This window comes from Macaca mulatta, chromosome 12, assembly GCF_049350105.2.
Source record: "Macaca mulatta isolate MMU2019108-1 chromosome 12, T2T-MMU8v2.0, whole genome shotgun sequence".
Taxonomy (NCBI): domain Eukaryota; kingdom Metazoa; phylum Chordata; class Mammalia; order Primates; family Cercopithecidae; genus Macaca; species Macaca mulatta.
Window position 1 is genome coordinate 129,276,355 of NC_133417.1, and position 22,344 is coordinate 129,298,698.

General features: G+C 45.0%; 1 protein-coding gene across 2 annotated transcripts in view; it reads right to left on the bottom strand.

The window, feature by feature from the left end:
- SERPINE2 (serpin family E member 2) overlaps positions 1-21,780 on the bottom strand; it is a 65,310-nt gene extending 43,530 nt beyond the window's left edge. The window contains exon 1 of one of the 2 annotated variants that reach the window (XM_015111172.3): positions 21,596-21,780. Coding sequence is in view for 1 of the 2 variants with exons in the window: in XM_077957714.1 (XP_077813840.1) it covers positions 20,977-20,990 (14 nt within the window). In the remaining variant the exon portion in view is untranslated. Of the gene's footprint in view, positions 1-20,976 lie in introns of both variants that reach the window. The other variant, XM_077957714.1, reaches the window with a different exon arrangement.
- Between the last annotated feature and the right edge of the window lie 564 nt (positions 21,781-22,344).

Sequence of the window (22,344 nt, forward strand, 5' to 3'; positions counted from 1 at the left end):
CATATGGGCGCTCTCTGAATTACTACTTTTTTTTTTACAACTGCATATGAATCTATATAACTATCTCAAAATAACAACAAAAAAACCCTACTGTAAAATTTTAGTCAGCAAACAAATGCCAATGTACCTTAAGACAGATCTTTTTATTTCTTACTTTTCCCTGTACTGCAAATGTACAATTATGCAAAAATGTAATATGTAATATTTTTGGTCCTTTTAAAAAGAATAGCTACAGTTTTAGTGTGCTTGCATAACTGTACATTTTCATAATTATTTGACGTATAACAGTATTAATTCTTATTCTATAAGAAATTAACAAAAGGATTTAGGACACTATACATGGCTCCTGCAGGTTCCTAAGACAAACTACCCAAGTTCAGATGTCACCTCCACTGCCAATTAACTGTATGACTTTTGACAAGTGCTTGCCTTCAATGTGCCTCAGCTCCTCCATCTGAAAACTGGTGTAATAGTAGTTCTTACTTTAAGAGTTGTTATGAGGATTTTAAAAAGTACTACGTCTCAGGTTCTTAAGACAGTTCTTGAGGCCCCACTCAAAGCTGGCCTCTGCTGTTACCCCATTTACCACCATCATCATGAAGGCCTGGGGTCCTCTCTTCAGCCTCTGAAGCTCTACGCTACAGTCCAGCTTAACATTTCCTCAAGTGCAAAATGTTCAAATATTATAATTTCTAAAAATCAAAACGAATGTTTAAAGCTGTCTTTAAGACTTTTGGTCTTTTTTCAATTTCCTTTATTTCTTTGCTATTAGAGGGAGTCAAGGATCTCTAGTATATGACTTTATCAGACTTTCACATCTGGTCACAGGTCCTCAGCGAAGGTGACTTGAGAGGCGTTGCCCTCCCCGGGGGAAGCAGCTCAGCCCTGTGACTCCATCGACAGCCCTAGTGATGGGCTCAAGAAATGATTGATGGTCACTGGCGACTGAGGAAATGGGCGTCAGGCTCTGGCGATTTTCCTTGTGTTCTTTCCAAGGCTGCCAACCTCATGAATAAGGAAGTGTTTTCCTACCAGCCTGAAACTGAAATCGGGTGGGATTACATTAACATAATTTTTAAAGAAGTTTTAGTGTGTCAAAGCCAGACCAGCCCTGCCTCAGTGGTCAACAGACTCCATGATAGAAGTCTAGAGTTTAGGCCAACTCTCATCACAGTTTTGTTTAGATGAATGAAATACCTCATATAGAAAATGCTTGATCATTGCTCAAAGAGATCATTTAGAAATAAATCCGAGCTCCGTTGGAAAGCCTATTACAATGGTAACTGGAAGGTGAGGTAATCCAGGAGGAAAACCTTCCATTTTTGCAAGCAGACTCTAAAACACAGCGCTTCTCCAAAAAAGGGCAGAAAGATATATAGAAGTCCCTTTATCATAGAAAACCACGATGACAGGAAAAAGTACTCCTCACCCCAACCCTGCTGTTCTCCCAGGCTCCACATCTTCCTAAGTGACACCACCAACCATCCATCCAAGAACCTAAGCCAAAGTCTGGAAACTGTCCTTCATCCTTTCCTTTATCCCACAGAACCATCAACAAGCAAAAAGCTCTCTATCGTTTGAATGATCCACCCCTCTCCAGTTCCTCTATCTCCAGCCCAAGCCACCAACATCTCCGGAGGAGGACACTGGTCTCCTAGACCCAACTCTCTGCCTGCACTGCCCCAGTGACTCCAAAACCTGAGTCAATCCCTCCGATGACTTCTCCACGCTCTTGAAGAAAATCCAGCACCCTCTCTCCACAGCCTCTGAGTCGGCCTGCCTCATCTGGATTTGGCTTCCTTTTCCACAGACAGCAAGCCCCCCTCAACCGCAGGAAATACGTTCTAAGACCCTCAGTGGATGCCAAAACCATGGAAAATGTGGAACCCTATATACACTATGTTTTTTCCTGTTCATAAGTACCTATGATAAAGCTGAATTTATAAATTAGGCATAATAAGAGATGAACAACAATAAAATAGTATAATAATAAAAACATATTGTTATATATATTATATATATGGATAATATGCTGTAATGAAAGTTATTGGAATGTGATCTCTCTCTGAAAACATCTTACTATACTGCATGTACCAATTTTCAGACTGCAGGTAACTTAGGCCACTAATAAGGTGGGGACTGCAGTGCTCTGTCGTCCTTGCAGATCACAGAACATGCCCGGTTCTTCCTAGCCTCAGGCCTTCATGCCTATGTTCCCTCTGACTGGATCACTGTCATCTTCCCTTGTCTCTGTGCCTGTGAGCCCACTGGGGACCTTGTCCATCCTGTTCACCATGGCACCCCAGCGTCCAGCATGGCACATGGACATTGAAGTGCTCGATATATAATGGAGGCATTGATGAAAAAGGAAAGCTTTCAATGATCTGTTGATTGCTATCATGTATTAAGGTCAATTACAGTAGCCACCATCTTATAAGCAGGTACGGTCTAAAATATTTGGGAAGTCTTTAAAAAAAAAAAAAGAATGCATACTTATTTCTAGAGCAAAGTTTCACAACCTTGTCACTCTTGACATGTGGGTCTAGATAATTATTCATTGTAGGGGGCTGTCCTGTGTATTGCAGAATGTTAGCAGTATTCCTGGCCTTTACCCAAGACATGCTAATAGCACCCCACCCAGATGTGCCAACCAAATGTCTGGAGACACTGACAAATGTCCTTGAGGGAGACAGGAAGGATCATCCCTGGTTGGGAACCACTATTACAGAGGAAGGTTAGTAATTGGTGGTTCGCATTTTAATTCTGCCTTCAAAATGCCTACTTAACCCATACTTTGTCTGAATCACACAAGTAATGATCCATTTTAATATGGTGTCACCTGACCGCCATTTACATTATTTTAGTGGGAGCATGCATTCCAAATCCCTAGCGATATTTATGAACCACCATGGAAAGGTTGAATTGTCTATCCTGAGAGTCTCAGCTTAGCCTGCTGCATCAGTATTCTAGGTGACATCTGAAGTGAAATGGTACCAAGGATGGAAGGGAAGGTATAGGAGTCAGAAGAGAGTTGGGGGATGGATGGGTCTTTTCATATCTGGTCTGACCGTTCATTTATGTTTGGCATACAAAAACAGAATAGAAACAAGATAACACCTTAGTGTTTTGGGTCCTTCTGGAAAGCACCATCCCATATATTTCCATGGTGGGGCAAAACCCAGGAATGAAATGTGAAAGACTAAGACTCAACACTGATCTCACTCCCTGTTTGCCTCTCTTCAATTAATATAATATGCTGCTGAGCTTGGAACACCTCTTCAGGAATGCAAAATGATTTCCTAGTTTTACCTGCCACACTGCAACAGTATTTTCAATTATTGGCTAAACTGCAAATGCCCCACGAGTCATTTAAATAAATTTCACATGTATGAAATAGTCAATTGTGTTCTCTGAGCAATTCCCAGCTGTAAAAATAGAGCCACACCGAACATATTTTTTTCTGCAGCTAATTGAAAATACTGCACATATAATGTATGATTTAAAGCACCCAGGAGGAATTTTGATTTGCATTCCCTATTTTAAATGTACAATCAAACGCTGTCTTAAAGTGCTCCACACATTTAATTCAATATTGCTTGCCTGAAGCCCCAACCACTCCTAAATTTTAGCACTATGAATGGATGTTTGAAGGTTTTTAATGCTCCAAGTGACTTTTTAAAACAATGGCTTTAACAGGGCTGCTTTTCCTGAGAAAACAAACACTCCTAGACATGACTGGTTCAAACCTCTATGGCCCAGAGAAAAATTTCCAAAATAGCAATAAGATGCCTGCCAGGAAAGAGAGACCATGGATAAGGACATCCTTCGTTCAGGAGTCAAACCTGTGGTCTCGTAAGTGCTCATAGCTGTTGCCCTGGCATTAGAAATGCCCTCGACATTCATCTGTGGAGGTGAAGAAAGAAAGGGTGCCCAGAAGCTTGGGATCTGGGAAAAAGGGGTGCCACAAGATGTATGATCATCTTCCATTTCTAACAGAGCTTGAGAGGTTGCACAAACAGTTCATATGCTCTCCTAGTCAACAAAACAGTGACTCAGGGCCTACGTCAAGAGGGAAGCACAAGAGTAGAAGCTTCAAAGATGAAGGGAAGACAGAGCCCAACCTTAAGAGCCTGCAGACTAACAGATAACAGAAGTCCTTAAGGACTAACAAAAGAGGTAGAAAGTGACACGTTGAGTTTCGGTCAAACGAAGTTGGCTATTTGCTTTTACTTAACATGAAACAACACTATCAGTTTATGTGTGCCCCACCGTAGGATAAATTAGTAAGAGGAGGTGAAAATCAGAAGAGCAGTCATACCTCTCTCTCCCTACTGGGAAGGATAAGACAGTGACCCACAGTGGCAGCACCTAACAAACCATAACCAAAGAATTAAAGTATCCACATTTAAAGTTAATTCTGGGTGCAGTGACTCACACCTGTAATCCCAACTTTAAGAGGCCAAGGCAGGTGGATCACTTGAGGTCAGGAGTTCGAGGCCAGCCTGGCCAACATGGCAAAACCCAGTCTCTACTAAAAATACAAAAATTAGCCAGGTGTGGCGGCTGACATCTGTAGTACCAGGTACTCAGGAGGCTGAGGTGGGAGAATCACTTGAACCCGGGAGACAGAGGTTGCAGTGAGCTAAGATCACACCACCGTGCTCCAACCTGGGTGATAGAGTGAGACCCTGTCTCAAGAAAAAAAGAAAAAAAGTTAAATGACATAATGAACACTAGATATGTATTTATTCAACAAATGAAAGTACTAGTCATAACTTAGTGTTCTTCCTTAGATAACCCTTGACTTTTATTTCACAAATTAAGAAACAGATAGGAAATAATGAAAGGACTCAGAAATTATCTATTTCAATCACCTGTCACCAGAGGCTATTCTCTTACATTACCTGATATTACAAAATTCATCCTTTAGACACTCCCAATATCTGGAAATGAAGGGCCCCAGTATGTGGAACTTTGCTGAACCACTAAATCTCTTGGGCTGACTGACTAGGAAATTCCCTACAGGCCACATAGAACTAAAACAAATGGTTTTAGCTCTCTGACATGGGCCATTAACTTGCTTTCACATGGTACTTACCAACTGATATGGCTTGGCTGTGTCCCTACTCAAAATCTTGTCTTGAATTATAATCTCCATAATCCCCATGTGCCAAGGGCAGGACCTGGTGGGAGGTGACTGGATCATGGGGGCGGTTTCCCCCATGCTGTTCTTCTGATAATGAGTGAATCTCATGAGATCTGATGGTTTTATAAGTATCTAGCATTTCCCCTGCTGGCACTCACTCCACCCTGTCACCCTGTGAAGAAGGTGCCTGCTTTTCCTTTGCCTTCCACCATGATTGTAGGTTTCCTGAGGCCCCCCCAGCCCTGCAGAACTATGAGTCAATTAAACCTCTTTCCTTAATAAATGACCCAGTCTCAGGTATTTCCTTATAGAAAGGTGAGAACAGACTAATACACCAATCAAGCCTCCTATAACATGTGGGCTTCCCATGAAGATTTTGTTAAGGTGGGGAAAGTCCTTATTGGTCAGAGGACCCTCTTGTTATTTATCTGTCTCTTGTAAGTCGGGTAATTGTTAGTCAGTCTCTCTGACCTGCAATGACCCTGGGTATCCTGCCAAACTCCAAGTTACCTTCTCTGCTTCATGCTGGGGATCTCCCTCAGCGATGCCATCTAAGCAGCCAGTGTCTCTGACACCACACAAATAAAATGCAGCACCATTTGGTGATCCAGCCTATGTTTATTCTTCTCCCTTTGGCAACAGACACTATTTACTTACTATCTTTCCCAGGGCAATAGAGGGAAGGCAGGAAAGTACTGAGCTTGTATTCTAGAACCTGAGGAGGAAGTAAGGGAGAGGAAGAGCTCAATGTAGCTAAATCAGCTTCCTAACACACTTAGTCTACAGGTAGGTTCATTTAAGCAGTTCAGAAACTTTTAAAAAGGTTCAGAAGAAATAAAACAGAGAACATCTTTCCTATCCTCCCTCCAAATATATCAAAGGTGTCATATTAAAATACATGGATTCCAGCAGTACACGTGGAATAAATATTTTCCATCTTTTATTAGGTGACTAAAGGGCTACTTTGAGATATGTTTTGGCGCCCACAAAAGTAATCCTGTGACACTGGGTAGACATTCTTTTCTTTTTCAGTTTTCCATTCTGGCTCTTATAATCAAGGTGGGTTTCTTATACCAAGCCTCTCTACCCAGGCCTGTTGTAAGAAACCCATGCAGCTTTGGTCCATCCATATCCTTCAGTGTAATTTTTTGGCATGAATTAATGAAAAACAGTGACCCAGAAAGAGTCTGAACTGGGTACAAGAGGTGGGTGGTCCCTGGTTCCCACATTTTGACTTCTGGGGAAAAATTATATGAGCTATTTTCCAAAATACAGTAAGTAAATAAAAATATATGTATCTATAGGCACAGGATGTAGAAATACTTCTAAAGCAGGAAAAGGGAATGAGGGATGGGGAAGATGTGAGAAGACAACTTCCACTTTAAGAAAGGTTCCTGTGCTTTTGTCTCCAACTCTTTGCTCCTTTTGCTTTCTTCCTTCAGTACAAAGAGTTTGCAAAGAAAATCTCAAAAATTTTTTTTTAAAAGGTGATCACTGTCCCCCTCTTCCTGCCAAGCAAGCACCTATCAAACGAAAAAAGTTCTTCAAAGCTCAGAAACCATGTTAAGTGATGGGAAACACAGTTCCGAACCTGGGCTTTAGTCACCCAGCTACTGAGCTTCTTCCTATAACCTGATTCCATTTCCTTTGCTACAGTTGATGCTAACGCCTTGTGAAGGGATTTAAGGGCCGGGGGACATTAGCTATTTCCCAGAAGAAACCTATGCCCATTTAATACTACTGTGGAACAGGCCTGTTGTCTAGTCCTGGGCCTGTCTGCAATGGGTAAGCCATGTACCTGATCTGTGACTCAGTTTCCTCATCTATAAGATCAGTGACAAGCCTCCTTCCCTACCCTGAACTCCAGAGAGCTGCTATGAGGATCTCATGAAATGCGATGCTGAAGAACAAGTCAATAACTCCTAGGCACCACAGAACTTTTCTTCACAAGACCAGCCTGCTGCCCCACTGCCCAACACCCAAAGCTAAGGTAGGAGAACAAGGACTTCTAGAATGAAAAGTCAATGACAATGGAAGTTCTCCTTCTCAGTTTTATCTAACCTCTAGTATAAGAAACTGCACCAATGAATCTTTAGGGATGAAGGGGACTGAGCTGCTTCTTGTCATGAAGTTGCATTTTATAGGGGAGAACATCTCCCCAGTTACTCATAGCCAATTATGGAGACAATGATCCCCAACAATGGGGCTGGTGAGTAGCTGCACAGAAGATGGGAGAGGAAACTTTCATGAAGTCCCTACTATGTGCACAGCTCTGTGAACACATCATCTCACAGACTCTTACACACAGAGATGCAGAGAGGTTGGGGAACCTGCCCACATCACGTAGAAAAAAAGAGCACACGGGGGTGCCCACCACCAAGAGATTGGCACTGCCAGGGGCTTATCCCAGGGACAGGTCACCTGCCTCCCCCCTGCCCAATCCCCTGGGTCTCTTTTCATTCCCTCAGTCAGACTGCAGGATTGGCACTAACCCCATTCCCCAGCTTTTACCTCTCTTTTTCCCCCCAGATGCAGAAGTATGTTTCCAGCACATCTGACCAATTTCTCCCACATTGTAAGAGTGAGGCTCCCCTCCTCCAGCATTAATTCTTTATTTCTTTGATTAGCTTCTAATTCCCATGTGTGCTAGGATATAGGGCATCCCCCAGGTAAGACAGCCCTCTTCTTTTCCCAATGAGAAAATCCCTACCCCCTACAAGTTTTGGTCAATCTGCCTGAATACACTTTATGACACACATGAAATAATATACACTATGAGTCAGAAATAGTACTTTTCATTCCATGTCCACCTTACATGAAGCAATTTAGCTCACAGTCTTCCCAGCTAGTGTCCATATGCCTGTCCTCAATTTTTGAGTTGTCTGTCCTCAATTTTTGAGTTGTCTAACCGTTCTTCTAAGCACAGCACCTCCTTACCTTCCAAGTTGCCTATGATACAGCACTTTTCAAACGATGTGTGACACTGCCACTGAAACGCCCACCCTAGCCCATCAGAAGCCCTTCAGAGTGCATCAAGAAAGTTGCCCTCAGAGGTAAAAACACATTCATGATTCGCACAGCATATTAGTGATGCTGTTACTTTTAAAGTGACCTTCAATGGTCTGAACAAAATTTCAAATGACAGAAGGCAGCTAGCTCCTCAGGAAACCCATTTCCTCTTCTTGCCAACCACAGAGCTGGGCTACATTTCCTAGCCTTCAAGGTAGGTGGGTGTGACCATAAGGCTGAACTGTACTTAATGAAATAGGAGTAGAAGTGCCACATTCCACTCCCAGGCTTGGCCTATCAAAAGCTCCCATATGAAGTCCTCGGTGATCTTTCTGCTTCCACCAGCTCAATGTTGACCAGTACAGTGACCTTAGCAACTGCCTGTTAAATAAAGTGGAACCACAGACAGGAAGAGGCTGGGTTGCCAAATCACCAGGTTTCACACAAACATGCCCACTTTGGGCTTTATACAAGTGGAAAATAATCTTCCCTCATGTTTGAGTTACAGTACATATTTGGGTTTATTTGTTATAAGAACTAGCACTATATTAACTAATACAATGTTCAGTATCTGGCAACTCTGAAGTTATAACCTCAGGAACAAGTACTAAATCTGTATTCAATTTCTCTGCTTCTCTTTTTAAAACTTAACCCCTTTTCATGAAGCAATCTCGATAAGCATTCATTATATGCATTGATTGAGAGAATTTCAGGCGAATGTGCCTTCCCCATCTGTTCTCAGTCAGTCTCTCATGGATCTCATCTATCTAGCTTTTTTTTTTGTGAACTCTAATGATTTTGTAAGGACCCTACTAGATAGCAACTCCCTTTTTGCAGAACAATTTTGAGGAAATTTTTTGCTTCATGTTCAGGCACACAGTTTTCAAGCTGGGACACTCTTTCATAGAAAAAAATTCTGTATTTCAGTGCCTTTTCATGATGTACTCAGAAACTGCTCAGGTACCATTTTCAGCTTATGTGCCTGGCCCAGAAGGGATCAGGTCTTAACGCAGGCTTGTGTATTCCTGTGTCTTGCTGTCATAGATATTTAATGTTTCACACCTTTCCAAAGTTGTCCATTAAAACTTCTGTCTTCCTTTTAAGGGAATCAATCTCTCCTCTGTGAAGGGGTTACCTCTTTTTTCTTTGGCCATAAAGAGCACGTGAGAGACTAAACAGCCAACTCTCAGCTGATAGAAATCAATAAATACCAATTCTACAAAGTTTCGGGCAAAAAGGATTTTGTGGAGAGTCAAGTAAAAGAAAAAATGAGGACTGTTGTGCCCAGGAGGGCTATCTAGACACTGGTGTTTATCAGCTATGTGCCAACATTTCCCTCTGCAGAGAGATTTACCTCTGGCACAAAGCAGTGTCTGACACTTAAGACACTTCTCTGCATGAAGGGCTTGGCATTAGCACTACTGAGCCCCTCTGTTGGCTGTCTGAAAGCTGGGGGTTACTCCCCTAATCTCACATAGGAGGACACCTACCACTCACCCAGATTCCTCAGCTACAGAACCATCTCGGGCTACCAGCCTCTCACACGGTGAGGCAATGCACAGAAAGCACTTTCCTGACCTATGGCTCGCACGGGCATCAGGGACTGCTCCAGTCTTCAGGGTCACAGACTGCTCTCCTGATGTCCTGTCCCAACTGAGAGGGAGGGGAAGGGACTTCCATGCAGCCTTCCCCAACAGTTCAGGCCACACTGACCACTGCCAGCTTGACCTCCCAAACATGTCACTGGTATCAACTCATTTTGGCAGCTGATTATTGATCCAGTATAGGACTTAGGGACAAGGTGGGAGTGGTAGAAGTGGCTGGCTCTGGTGGAGGAATATTTTATCACCACGGTACATGATGACAATAAAAAGCAAATCTCATCTGAGGTAATTTCATTATTGCTTTCAGATCTTACATAGACAATGCACCCTGATTGCCTCCCCCTCCCTCAGACCATATGCCACTGTTCTAGATGATCTCGAATTGTTATTAGGTATCATGGATGTGCCCTTTCTACCTAAATAGATAAACCCCTCAAAGATTGGCCTGTTTTGCAAATAATTCTGTGTCCCTCTAAGCACCTATTACAGAGTAAGTGCTCAAAAACTAGCTCTTCAGCTGCACGCCACCCAAATACAACAGCATGCTGCCTTCAACTTCCTTCATGTCCTGTGTGGGGTGTACACATTAAGAACAAGGCTTGTGGAATCTCTTTTACCCTCTGGAATGAATCTTCCTCGAGAACATAGGAGTGAATACAGAAAAGACACAATAGAGAAAAAGAGCATGAATCAGCCATGGGGCTCTAGGATCGGGTTGTAAGAGCCACCAAGTTATGGGGGCTGCTAAGGGCTAATCAAGGGTGAGTGGCAGGTGATGGCAGTTCTGTCATCAAACTGTACCCAGACTTGACATCTGGAGAGGTAACAGGTGACAGGAGTCAGAGATGTGAATTCTCAACCTGCCACAGCCCTGACTTTGCCAAGTGACTTGAGTCACTGTATTTCCTACTTCCCTGCTTGTTAATTGGGGACACTATGATCTTTCTCTGCAAGGAGAGTAATATCCTCATCATTCTCTATTCCCTAGCCATGGAAATAAAGCACAGAGAGGGAAGTATTTTGCCCAAGGACACACACTACTAAGTGTGGACCTGGGGTTTGAAACCAAGTTTATTTGACCTCTATCAACTCATCCTCTGCCCAGCAATGCTCTGACCTTCAATCTGTGGGGCCATGTATCATTGCTCAGCCACATGGCTTAGCCTCAATCATTACTAAAGATAGTGTTTCAGGATCCAAAGTCTCCACCCCAGAGAGACACAGACCTGGAGTCTATACCCCATCAGTGGGAATCAGATCAGGGTGTTCTACACATCTGAATCTCATTTTTCTCGCCTATAAACTAGGAATGATTTCTACCTTACAAGGGTTGTTAGGATTCAACAGGATCATGTATAAAATATACCTAATAGTACTTGACACACTCATGATGCATAATTTTCCACTTCCCTCTCCCCTTTGAAGTACTTTTTGGGCTCTTCTATGCCAGGTATGGTGGCAGGAGCCCAAAAGAATAAGATACCCCACTTGGAGGTTCCTAACATGGCAGAGAAAACACACGCAGAACCAGAACACAAGGTAGAGAGTAGTACATAAGCATAATTTTGCCACTGTACGTGTAAAAAATGTACTTATCCCACTCATTGAAATTTTAGGCTAAAAAGTGACATATGCATTGGAAAAACTATGTCTTCATACGTTCCACTATGCTAAATTAATTCAAATTAGTATGATCAGCACTTTGATATTCATGATTTACCACCTTGCTGCACAAGAACAGGTTTATTATGAATACTGTGGCATCCTTAGCCAATCCTCCAAAGTGTTATTTTAACTAACATGTCATTAAGAAATTAGCACAGGTTTGGCATAAGATAATAGGAGTCTTTTAGTATATAAATTTCAAAGAGAAAAATCCACACCTTTAGACAGAAAGCTCTCCCTTACAATTAAGTCATCACACAGGCTCTCCCTGGCATCCCCCAATCTCACTGTTAGAGCAACAATTCAGGGGTTGGCATATACTCAGACTGCTGTATGAAGTCCAAAGTGGTTAACTGCCAGAAAGATCCTTAAAAAAATCCTATCATTGGAAGCAGAAAACACATTTCTTATCTGGGAATGCTTGCTAAGGTTAATCCAACATTCTTAGAACTCTTTTGTATATTGATGGAATCAACTCACAATTAAATGACCATCATCATGTGCTTTAAAAATATTCACATGTTTAAAATAGTTATTTGTTGGTATCTGGACATCACTGGACACAGTAGAATGATTTGTTCACAGTCAGAAAAACAAGAATGAAAAGAGAAGCCTCTGGATGCTACCCTTGCAGAGACCTAAATATTAAACCAAATAGATTATTTTTCCTACTGCATAGACATTTTTTGTTTTGTTTTATTCTGAGACAGAGCCTGCCTCTGTTACCCAGGCTGGAGTGCAGTGGCACAATTCCGCTTACTGCAACTTCTGCTTCCGGGGTTCAAGTGATTCGCATGCCTCAGCCTCCCAAGTAGCTGGGATTACAGGCGTGTATCACCATACCCAGCTAATTTTTTGTATTTTTAGTACAGACAGGGTTTCACTATGTTTAGGCTGTTTTTGAATTTCCGGTCTCAAGTGATCTGCCCACCTCAGCCTCCCAAACTGCTGGGATTACAGGCACGAGCCAGCACGCCTGGCCCTGCATAGACATTTATTCGTTATTCACAACTAACCTAATGGAAAAAAGCAGCCAGCATGACAGGGCTACCTGCAATGTGCTCCCTGGAAGATCTCCTGGTAACACAGTTGTTTACATCTCACAAATGCAAGGGTGGAGTCAGAAGGAGGTTATTTCATGCAACAGCCTTCCTTTGCCTCATGGCCAACGCACAAGAGCCTGAAGCCTGCAGGCAGGACAGATGACCAGGTGATCATTGGGGAGTACTGCCCACTGAGAGTGCTGTAGGAAAGGGGTCTGGAAACAAAGCATGCAAAGACACAGAGCAAGTCTCTCATTCATCAAGTCAAACACACAAGGAAGACATGAGTCTCGGAGAAGTGCCCACCTGTACTTGTGTGACAAATACTACCCAGTGTCACAACCACAGCCACCTTGTGTCCCGAAAGTCAGCTCCATTCCTGCCACTGTGCTTAGCGCCTAAGATATACTCTTCGCTTCATCCTCACAACACTTAAGGGGTGGCCCTTAAGCCTAAACACCTCACTAACCCAATTCACGGATGGGCTTGGAGATGTTTAGAAATTTGGCTTTGGCTCATGGCCTCCAACCTGTAGCCTCTAGATTCAAACCAAAGCCCGCTGGCCTCCAAATCCTCCACACTCTTAATTACCATACAGTGGAGGAAGAGGAGGAAACATGTATTTTAAAATGACAAATTTTGAAATAAAGGTAACTATAAACCTTAGAAAAAGAAGTTAAATCCCAAACGGAATTCAATTAGGCATCTTTGAAAAGTCATGGCACACTTGTTCTGTGGTTCTGCTGAGTTTCATCCAGCTCAGCTTCAGTTATTCGCTTGGACTCTGTGTAAATCTCTCTACCTTCTCAATCCAAAGGTCAGTACTAATTTTAGATTTCAGTCCCAGAAAAAAACAAGTGTCTAAGGAAGGAACTAGGGGGCCAAAGGCATAAAACCATGATTCAAACGTACCACAGAGATACCGGCCTCTTTCTGTCTCATGTATTTTGGTTGTGATACTAGGGATATTACGCAGTACGGCGAGCAGGTAGTCTTGAAAGGAGGAGTGTGCTGTGACACGAATTTCTTTTCAAGAAGGTATAAACATTGATGGGATGTAAATCTTTGAAAATCCATGATATCAGCTCACAGTTCACACATCTACACACCCGGGTCCAGGCTCCGGCACTGACACATAAAGGCTGTGCGACCCTGGCATACAGACTGTGTGACTGTGGACCCTTTATCTCTGCCACACCCTTCCTTCCCAACTACATGAGTGGGAATGATATCAGCATCTAGCCGAGAGGCAGGCACGAGGCTCTAGGAGACCACACAGAGCCTCTGCTGGGTGGGAAACAGAAGGAAAGGCAGCTGGGGAACGCCAGGCAGCACGGTCCTCTCCACACTCCCTTTCCTCCTAACCAAAGATCGACCATGTGACCCAGAATTCAGCCAATCATAGGACCACACTCCTCTGCCCGCAGCCATTGGTACAGGGAAGGGCATGTGACCATGTGACTTAGCATCAGCCAATCATAGGACCTCACTCCTCTGCCCACAGCCATTGGTACAGGGAAGCGCATGTGACCGTGCGACTTAGCATCAGCCAATCATAGGACCTCACTCCTCTTCCCACAGCCATTGGTACAGGGAAGGGCATGTGACCATGTGACTTAGCATCAGCCAATCATAGGACCTCACTCCTCTTCCAACAGCCATTGGTACAGGGAAGGGCATGTGACCATGTGACTTAGCATCAGCCAATCATAAGACCTCATTCCTCTGCCCAGTCATTGGTACAGAGAAGGGCATGTGACTGAAACTGAGCTAATCAAATTCCTCTCTAGGATTCTGCCCCCCGCCCCCCCAACCAGCTGGAACTGGCAGCTCTTTCTTCCTGTCTTAAGAGGCTGTAGGGAGGTAAGCCTGGAGTTACCTACAGTCATGGTCCCGGAGAGGACAACCACAACCAGCAGACAGAAGCAGAGATGAGAGGCAAGGAGAGAGAGAAGAAAGCCTCCAAGTCCTCAGTCTTTGGTTCCAGCCAACTTCAGGGCCAGAGTCACCTCTCCCATGCTTGAGAGTGGGCAGTGCCAGCCAACAGCTCTCCACCTTGTTTCCAAGTTATTTTGATTTGGGTTTGTGCTCTTGTAAGCAAAAGATAATGCAGTAGTTAATAGTTTCTATAATCTTAACAGTGACCAAATCCTCAGTAAGAATAACTTCTTGAGTGAATTTCTTATTTAAAAACTGAAGAAATAAATTTTAGTAGAGGAAGCAAACACTGCCTTTATTTACATAGCACTTTCACCAAAGGAAGAAAGAAACATCCGTTTTCATTTGTAGTCACCTTATTCATTTCCGAGTGGGCTTTGTATTTGGCATTAAACTCTTTCACATACCCACATCCACCTTCAAGATTTGGCCCATAAAAACTTAGGATAAAAACAAGTGGTTATTTTTTCTATAGCTATATTTGCTGGCACTACATGGAGGGCTAGGGGTAAGAGAAGGCACTTACGCTATTTTTGGTATGCTCTCAAGAGAAATTCCCCAGGTTACCAGAGTTCCCAATAGGGGTTGGGGGTGGGGCATGGTTTACAAAAACAAAGTGCGTTTACCAAGATTTGCAGCCCTAACAGGAAATCCTTTCTGACTCTTGATGGGATTTTTTTCTTTCATATTAAAGTCTCCTCGTATTATTCTTCAAAGAAATAAATAAGAAAAATGGAAAGGCACAATGGTTGTAAATTCCAATTCTCAAATGATCTTCCGAAGCAAAGGATAATGTCTTAGGTCAAACTGTGGCAAAAGCCTGGGTGTTCCTGATCTAATCTTGAACTAGGGTGCCCACCCCAACCTTTGGAGAAATCCCAGGACATGTTTGTCAAAACATATGAGTGGAATTACAAATAGAGAATTGGTTGGGCTCAGTGGCCATCCTCATGCACAGAAAGAATCCCAGAAGGGATGCCGACTTTCCTGGACTGGGCTTACATCCAGACCTAGAAATCTAACAACAGAATAAAGACAAGACTCACTGACTGTAGAAATAGACTTGGCCTGTTGGATGGGAGGTGGTATTTCTCAAAAGAGAAATAAAATCGTACTAATCGTTCAGTATTCTTAAATTGGGAACTTGGAGACAAGAGATAACCTAAAGAGGTAGTTTATTGCATTTGACTCCATTCTGTACCTAAGGGTATTTTTTAAAAACCCAACATTGGTTTTCAGATTAGGCATGCAATCTACTCATGAGGAAAGATGGTTTGAAAAGAGAAGATGGGCACATTTATGTGTGGAGAACAGGTTGACAAGATTCAAGTATATGGGACCTAATTTATTTAAAAATTTATAAATGCTCTAAGGAATACAAACTAAATCTTCACTTTGGCCCATAATGCTCTTTCTGAATACTAATGCTGAATGATTTTATAGGCTTAAAAAAGTGAGAGACAAGAACTTTAAGGTATATAAGCACAGGATAATGCTTTTATGAAAAAAATTTATCTAGACTTGACATTTATGAGAAAGCCACATCAAAAGGAAAGGGAGCCAATAATTTATAGATTTTAAAAATAAGACACCTTTGAGATCATTTATTTCAACATACCCAATATATAGACAAAGAAATTGAGTTCTAGATGGTAACCTACACACTCTATTGGTGGTGCGGCGCATATCCTCTCCCAGCCTGCTCTTTCTACCTAATTTGATTGAAGATATCAGCCAAAAAAAAAAAAAAAAAAAAAAAAGTCACCAAGAGGTCATATATCACCATCACCAAGGTTAACAGAAATAAACCAAAATACATCCTCCTGCCCTGTAAAACCATGAAATGCAGAGTGCACCCCCAGCCAACAGACCTCAAGGAGGGCAGAACCATGCCAAAGGAAGGTTCAGATGAGGATAACTGAAGTGAACACCGGCAGAGAAGTGCTTCTGTATTAGACTTCCGCTTTTCTCTTAGTAATGTTTCATCTCAAAAGACGAGGTTAATCAAAAATTTAAAATGTCTGAGGATATATATTAAATTTGCTAGTACCAAAATGAGGGCTGGCGGTCTGGCAGGGAGAGCTCCCCTTTGAGTCTGGAATACACACACTCTTCCATAAAGCGTGTAGTAAACGTACAAAAAATATGAATATGGTTTAGTTCAGACATCTGGTAATTGCCTTTGGGCCACACACCACTGCTGGTGCAAATAAAACTAAAACACAGGCACGTCTTTCCGGAGCTTAGAGTCTACTGGATAGGGCATGTTGCTACAACACAAAAAAACTGCCATCATTGAGGTAGGCCCGGGGAGGGGTGTACACTGCACATGTGTCACAGAGGGTTGGGGTGGTGACTGCCAGCAAGGCCTTTTTGAACCCGAGTCTTGAAAAGGAGAAATCAGCCAGACGGTGAACACAGGAGGAAGGGAATTCCAGGCAGAGGAACAGAAGGAACGAAGGCAGTACCAGTGGAGTTTACAGGAGGTACAGTTTGGCAAGAAAAGAATGTTTCAGGCAGAGGGCAAGGCAGGGAGATGGGAAGGGAGTGAAGAAAGCTTTGACTCTGTTGGGTCATTACAAACGGCCAGCAGCCTGGTGAGCCCATGGAGCACTGTGGAAAGTTCCCTGGCTGCATACTGACAGGAACTGAGTTCTGGGTCAGGACTCTAAGGCATCATTTGGGAACACACTGTATGACTCTGGGTACCACATGTAAAACAAGGTTCCCCATGTTCCCAGGGTTGGGGACTCCCTGGGATGGCCTGTGCCTCCATATTTACAGACTTCCCACTGCTGTTTGGCATGTAGAATCGACCCTGCCCTATCTCCACCCAGAGGGGCTGCAAGGAAGTGGGGCAGTAGTCAGGTTTGTAGAAATGGTTTGTAAACAGTAGGGACTGCCATCAACACTAGAACTCTGTATTAATTACCCTACAGAAGCTCAAAAGCATCTTCAGAAACTCAGGTACAACACTGTATAAAGATAGCGGAGAGCTCATCTTTTAATCTGAGATACCCAACTTGTGATATGACATGGCCACTTCTTTCGAGTCAGGGGTTTAAGCCCAGATCAAGAGAGAGCCATCAAGTTTTATTAGCAGGGACCCAAGAAGACTTGGATTTGGGGCAGCAGGAGGAAAGTCACACCAGCAACAACATGGAAGAGAGTTAGAAGGGACGCAACAGGAGGTGCACGATGCTGTGCAGTAAGCACTAGGCATTCCCAGGCCGTCGATGGTCATCTCAGCCTAGGGTCTCTAGCTCTGAAGCCCATGGGAGTCAGAACACTACTATAAGCAAGGGTCACAGGTCCAGGGGAACCAGAAAGCAACCGACCTCCAGTATAGACAGGCACTGGAAAGCCAGCAGCAGCTGAGTGTTGCCACATGGAAATGTAAGCATCCTATTCCAGGTTTTTCGGGGTTTTTTTGTTTTTGTTTTTGTTTTTTGAGATAGAGTCTCACGCTGTCACCCAGGCTGGAGTACAGTGGCGCCATCTCAGCTCACTGCAACCTCTGCCTCCTGGGTTCAAGTGATTCTCCTGCCTCAGCCTCCCAAGTAGCTGGAATTAAAGGCGCACACCACCACACCCAGCTAATTTTTGTATTTTTAGTAGAGACGCGGTTTCACCATGTTGAGCAGGCTGGTCTTGAACTCCTGACCTCAAGTGATCCGCCTGCTTCAGCCTCCCACAGCGCTGGGATTACAGGTGTGAACCACTGTGCTCTGCCTATTCCAGGTCTTCTAGCTTTTAAGAGAAGCTATACATCCAAGTGGCATCTCCAGATGTCTAAATATTAACTCAAGTTTTATATAATTTGTTCAGGCCAACAACACCGCTGCCTACTGCTAGAAGTGGCACACCAGCCACCATTTTGCCACTTTTGGACTCTAAAGCAAGGCAAGGCCAGCGTGACTAGAGCGGACCTTTGTGGAATTTCACAGCATAGAGAAGCAACAGGATCTGGTGACGGCCTGGATGTGGGCAGTGCAGGAACCCAGCATCACTGTGAGGCTCCTGCTCCAATACCTCCATGAATGGTGGCGCCGCTGCCAAAAAAAACGGACAAATCTTGGCTAATGATGAAGCAAATAGGGGGTGGGTGGTGAAAACTAAAATCAATTTTGGATTTACTGTGGGACGTTTTTTTGGTCTAAAGGGCATGGGTAAGCGCACCAGACTGCAGGTAACTGATTGGAACACAGGAGCATGCTCAAGCTAGCTTACATGCCAATCTAGGACTCACTTCATATTGGTGACAGTTGAAGCTGTGGGAACATAGTTCACCCAAATACACAGGGCACAAGAGGGATGACAGCGAACCCTGGGTAACCTCAAGAGGTAGCAAGGTAGCAGAGATGCCAGGGAGGAAGAAGGAAAACCAGAAGGTGGCAACCAGGGGTGAAAAAAAAAAAAAACCATCGGAAAGGAATGGAAGAACCTCATCAAATGCCACGGAGAAGCCTAGTGGGTATCCATAAGAATGCTTGTTCAGACGAGAACATATGGACACAGAGAGGGAAATATCACACACCAGGGCCTGTGGCCGGGGCAGGGGGGTGTTGGGGAGGGATAACATGAGGAGAAATACCTAACGTGACAGGTTGATGGGTGCAGCAAACCACCATGGCACATGTATACCTATGTAACAAACCTGCACGTTCATGTACCCCAGAGCTTAAAGTATAAGCTCATGTACCCCAGAGCTTAAAGTATAATAATAAAAATTTTTTAAAAAAGATGGCTTATTCAGGAAGTCATGGGCCTTGACCTTTGAGGAGACTCTGGCCGGCTTGCAAATTGCTGAACGGGAAGGGGAGACCAGTTTAAGAAGCCTGGAGAGATGTGGTGGTCATTACAGGTGAGCTGAGGATGCAGGGACAAGGGAGGTTAAGGCATTCTTAAAATAATACTAAAAAAGAAAAAAGCTCATAGGGAGAGACTGAAGATAAAAGTAAGAAAAGGGAGTAACACTCACAAGGAGAGAGAGGCATTGCGAGTTGGGATTCAGGACACAGTTGGAGACATTAGTCATGCCCCAAGGATGTCATCTCTCTGAATTTCTCTAAGTTCTCAGTCTAACTTGATTTTTCTTTATAATTCTACCCTATTCATTTATCATACATTTACAATATATTGTGTTTGCTTTTAGTTGGTTTTCTCCCACAAGAATGACAGTTTCAAGTGAGCAAGGATCTGCTCTATTTACCACCTATGAGTATCCAGCGAAGTACCGAGACACAGTAGAAGCTTAAGAAGATTTATTGGATGACTGGGTAAACACAGAAAAGTCTGTACAGGGGAGATGGGGGAGGACGTGAGGAGACCCTCATGACCTCTATTTTCTTGGTAGAATGGGCTACAAAGTCATCTGCCAAACCCGCAGGAGGAAAAGGATTGGAGATCGATGCATTGAAGATTACAGTGGGAGTCCGGTTTGCAACTCAGAAGGAAAGAGCTTGCGGGATGGAGGCACTAAGAGTTTTCAGAAGTTGAGCATCTCAGAGAGGGCAAGACTTGGAGGTACTTAGAGGACTTAGTAGCTGGAGTACATGGAAGACACTGGATTTGAGACAGTCAAGGAAGTGCACATCTAGAGCATCCCCCGCGTGGACTTTAGGTCTAGAGGTGGAGAAATAGCCCAAGAGCCAAAGTCCCCATGCAATGGGAAAGGAACTGGCTGGAAGAGGACCGCAAGGCAGAGATGCACCCAGTGACGTGGCCAGGTCACCACCTTATTTCCAACTCTACCACCTCAAACAATCTCTCACTGGTATTTAATCACCCTTGTGTGGAAGTGAAAATTAGTTTCTTTTGGAGACAGTAATTTTAAAATTAAACTAATATGAAGTCCATGGGACACAGAAATTTTCTGCATAGATTCATTTTTGTTTTAGAATAAAACATGATGACATTTTCATGACCTTCAGTAATTGCCCTGCATGGTACAATATTTTCAAACATTATTTTAACAAAGAATCAAAATTTGGGGGTTAAAAGAAACCTTAGATTACTTAGGTTAGTACCTTCATTTGCATAGCCAAAATTTTTTCTATTGAAATACTGCAATAGCAAACAGTTACTGATTTAGACCTTCAGATAATGTTGAAACTGCCTTCAATTTTTGAAGTGTGGTTTAGGATATACAAATTAGCAATGTAGACATTTCTTCCAGTTATCTGTGCTCAAGTTCTGATATAAAATCTTCAAAGTACACAATTATCACATATATTGTTCCACAACAGTTCAGACAAGTAAACGGCTTCTTGGCTTGAAAGAGGAAATCTCACACCTTCGAACACCTTTTCATGCTGATGCTAAATATAAGAACGTCCCCTGCAAAGTAGTCAAAGGAAGACAGCAGCATTCGAGATTTCTCCAGACACACACACACACAAAGAATGTGTTTCGTTCATTAAAATACTAAAACCTTCAATAGCATCTTCCATAATACCTGAAGGTGGAGTGCTGTCTTATGTAATAGAAGCCTTCCTTCGCCGCTCAGTTTGTGGACACATTAAATGCCTAATTCCTTCCAGAATTTCTGAGTACTGTACTTTCACTTTACCTGCAGTCACTCATCCGCCTCGCAACTCCCGTTTCTACAGATGATGAAAATAGCAAAGACCTGCTTGCTCGGGTTAAATCGGCTGCCAGAGGCCAAGTTAAAGGCTTTCCCCACACCACGCGTCACCTCCCCCTGCACAGGCAGAGGTAACAAGTAAGAGTGCGCCAGTCTCTCCCCATCCGGCGGCGCGCAGCCTAAGTCCGGGGTAGGGGGACGCCGGCAAGCAGCTGGAAACCTCAGGTTCAGGGTCAGGGCCGGCTTGGATGGGCGGGCAGGAGCCACGCCGGCCCCGGGGCTCCCCACTGCGGGTACCTCTGGACGCCACTCCGGGGCGGCCCCGCCTTGCGCTGCCAGGGTCCCGCTCGAGGCTCCCCGCGGGCGGGACCGGGATGCCCGGCGCGCACCCAACCCCGGCCAAGGCGGCCCGCGGGAGGCTGAGAAAGTTCACTCCTCCCCGACGTCGGCACCCCCGGGTGCCACTGGCCCCGCAGGCCCGGCAGCTTCCCGGCCCGGCGCAAGGTCGGGGCGCGGGGCCGGCGGCGCGCGGAGCCCCGGGGAGCGTCCCCAGCCGAGGGCAGCGCCGGCCGCGCCCGGGAGTCACGGCGCATTCTGTACTCACCGCGCTCGCTGGATCCCCAGGGGGCGGCCGCGGAGGGCAGTGCGGCCGCAACTGGAGCGGGAGCTTGGTCTAGGCGGCGCGGGGAGTCAGAGGACGGAGCGAAGCGGCGGCGAGGAGGATCACAGCCGGAAAGAGGCAGCGGTGGCGCCTGCAGACGCCGCGCAGCCCGGGCAGCCCCACAGCGCGAGCTGGCTGCCGCGGCGGCGGGGGCTTTATCGGCTGCGCCGCGCGGGCCCCCGCCCCTTCCTGCCGCCCCCGCCCCCGGCCCGCCTCGCCCCGCCTTCCCGCCGCCTCCTTTGTGTGGCCGCGGGCCTCAGCGTCCCCGCGCCCGGCCTCCGGGACCCCCCCTCTCCGCCCGCGACCTCTCGGATGCCGCTCCCCCAGGGGTCCCTGTAGCGGGGCTGTGCCCGGAACGCGCCGGGGAGACGCGCAGACCCCGAGGTGCAGCGCCAGCCCGGGCCCGGCTGCACGTGGGTCTCCCGGATGGGGGTGTGTGAGGTGGCGGGGGGGGATACCGGGGCTTGTACCGCGTCCCTGAGACCCAGGGCATGTCGTCTTGGCTGCCCCCTGGAAGAGACAGAGGGCGCCCTGAGACAGTGCTCACTCCTCCGGGTGATGGGGAAAACGGTGCCAGGACGCGGCCGGGAAGGGGCGGATAACCCCTCGAGGCGTTTTGCAGGGTGTCCTAGAGCTGACTTCTCCCTGCCTAGGGGACAGAGGAGCGGCGGCAGGTCGCCTTAGGCAAATAC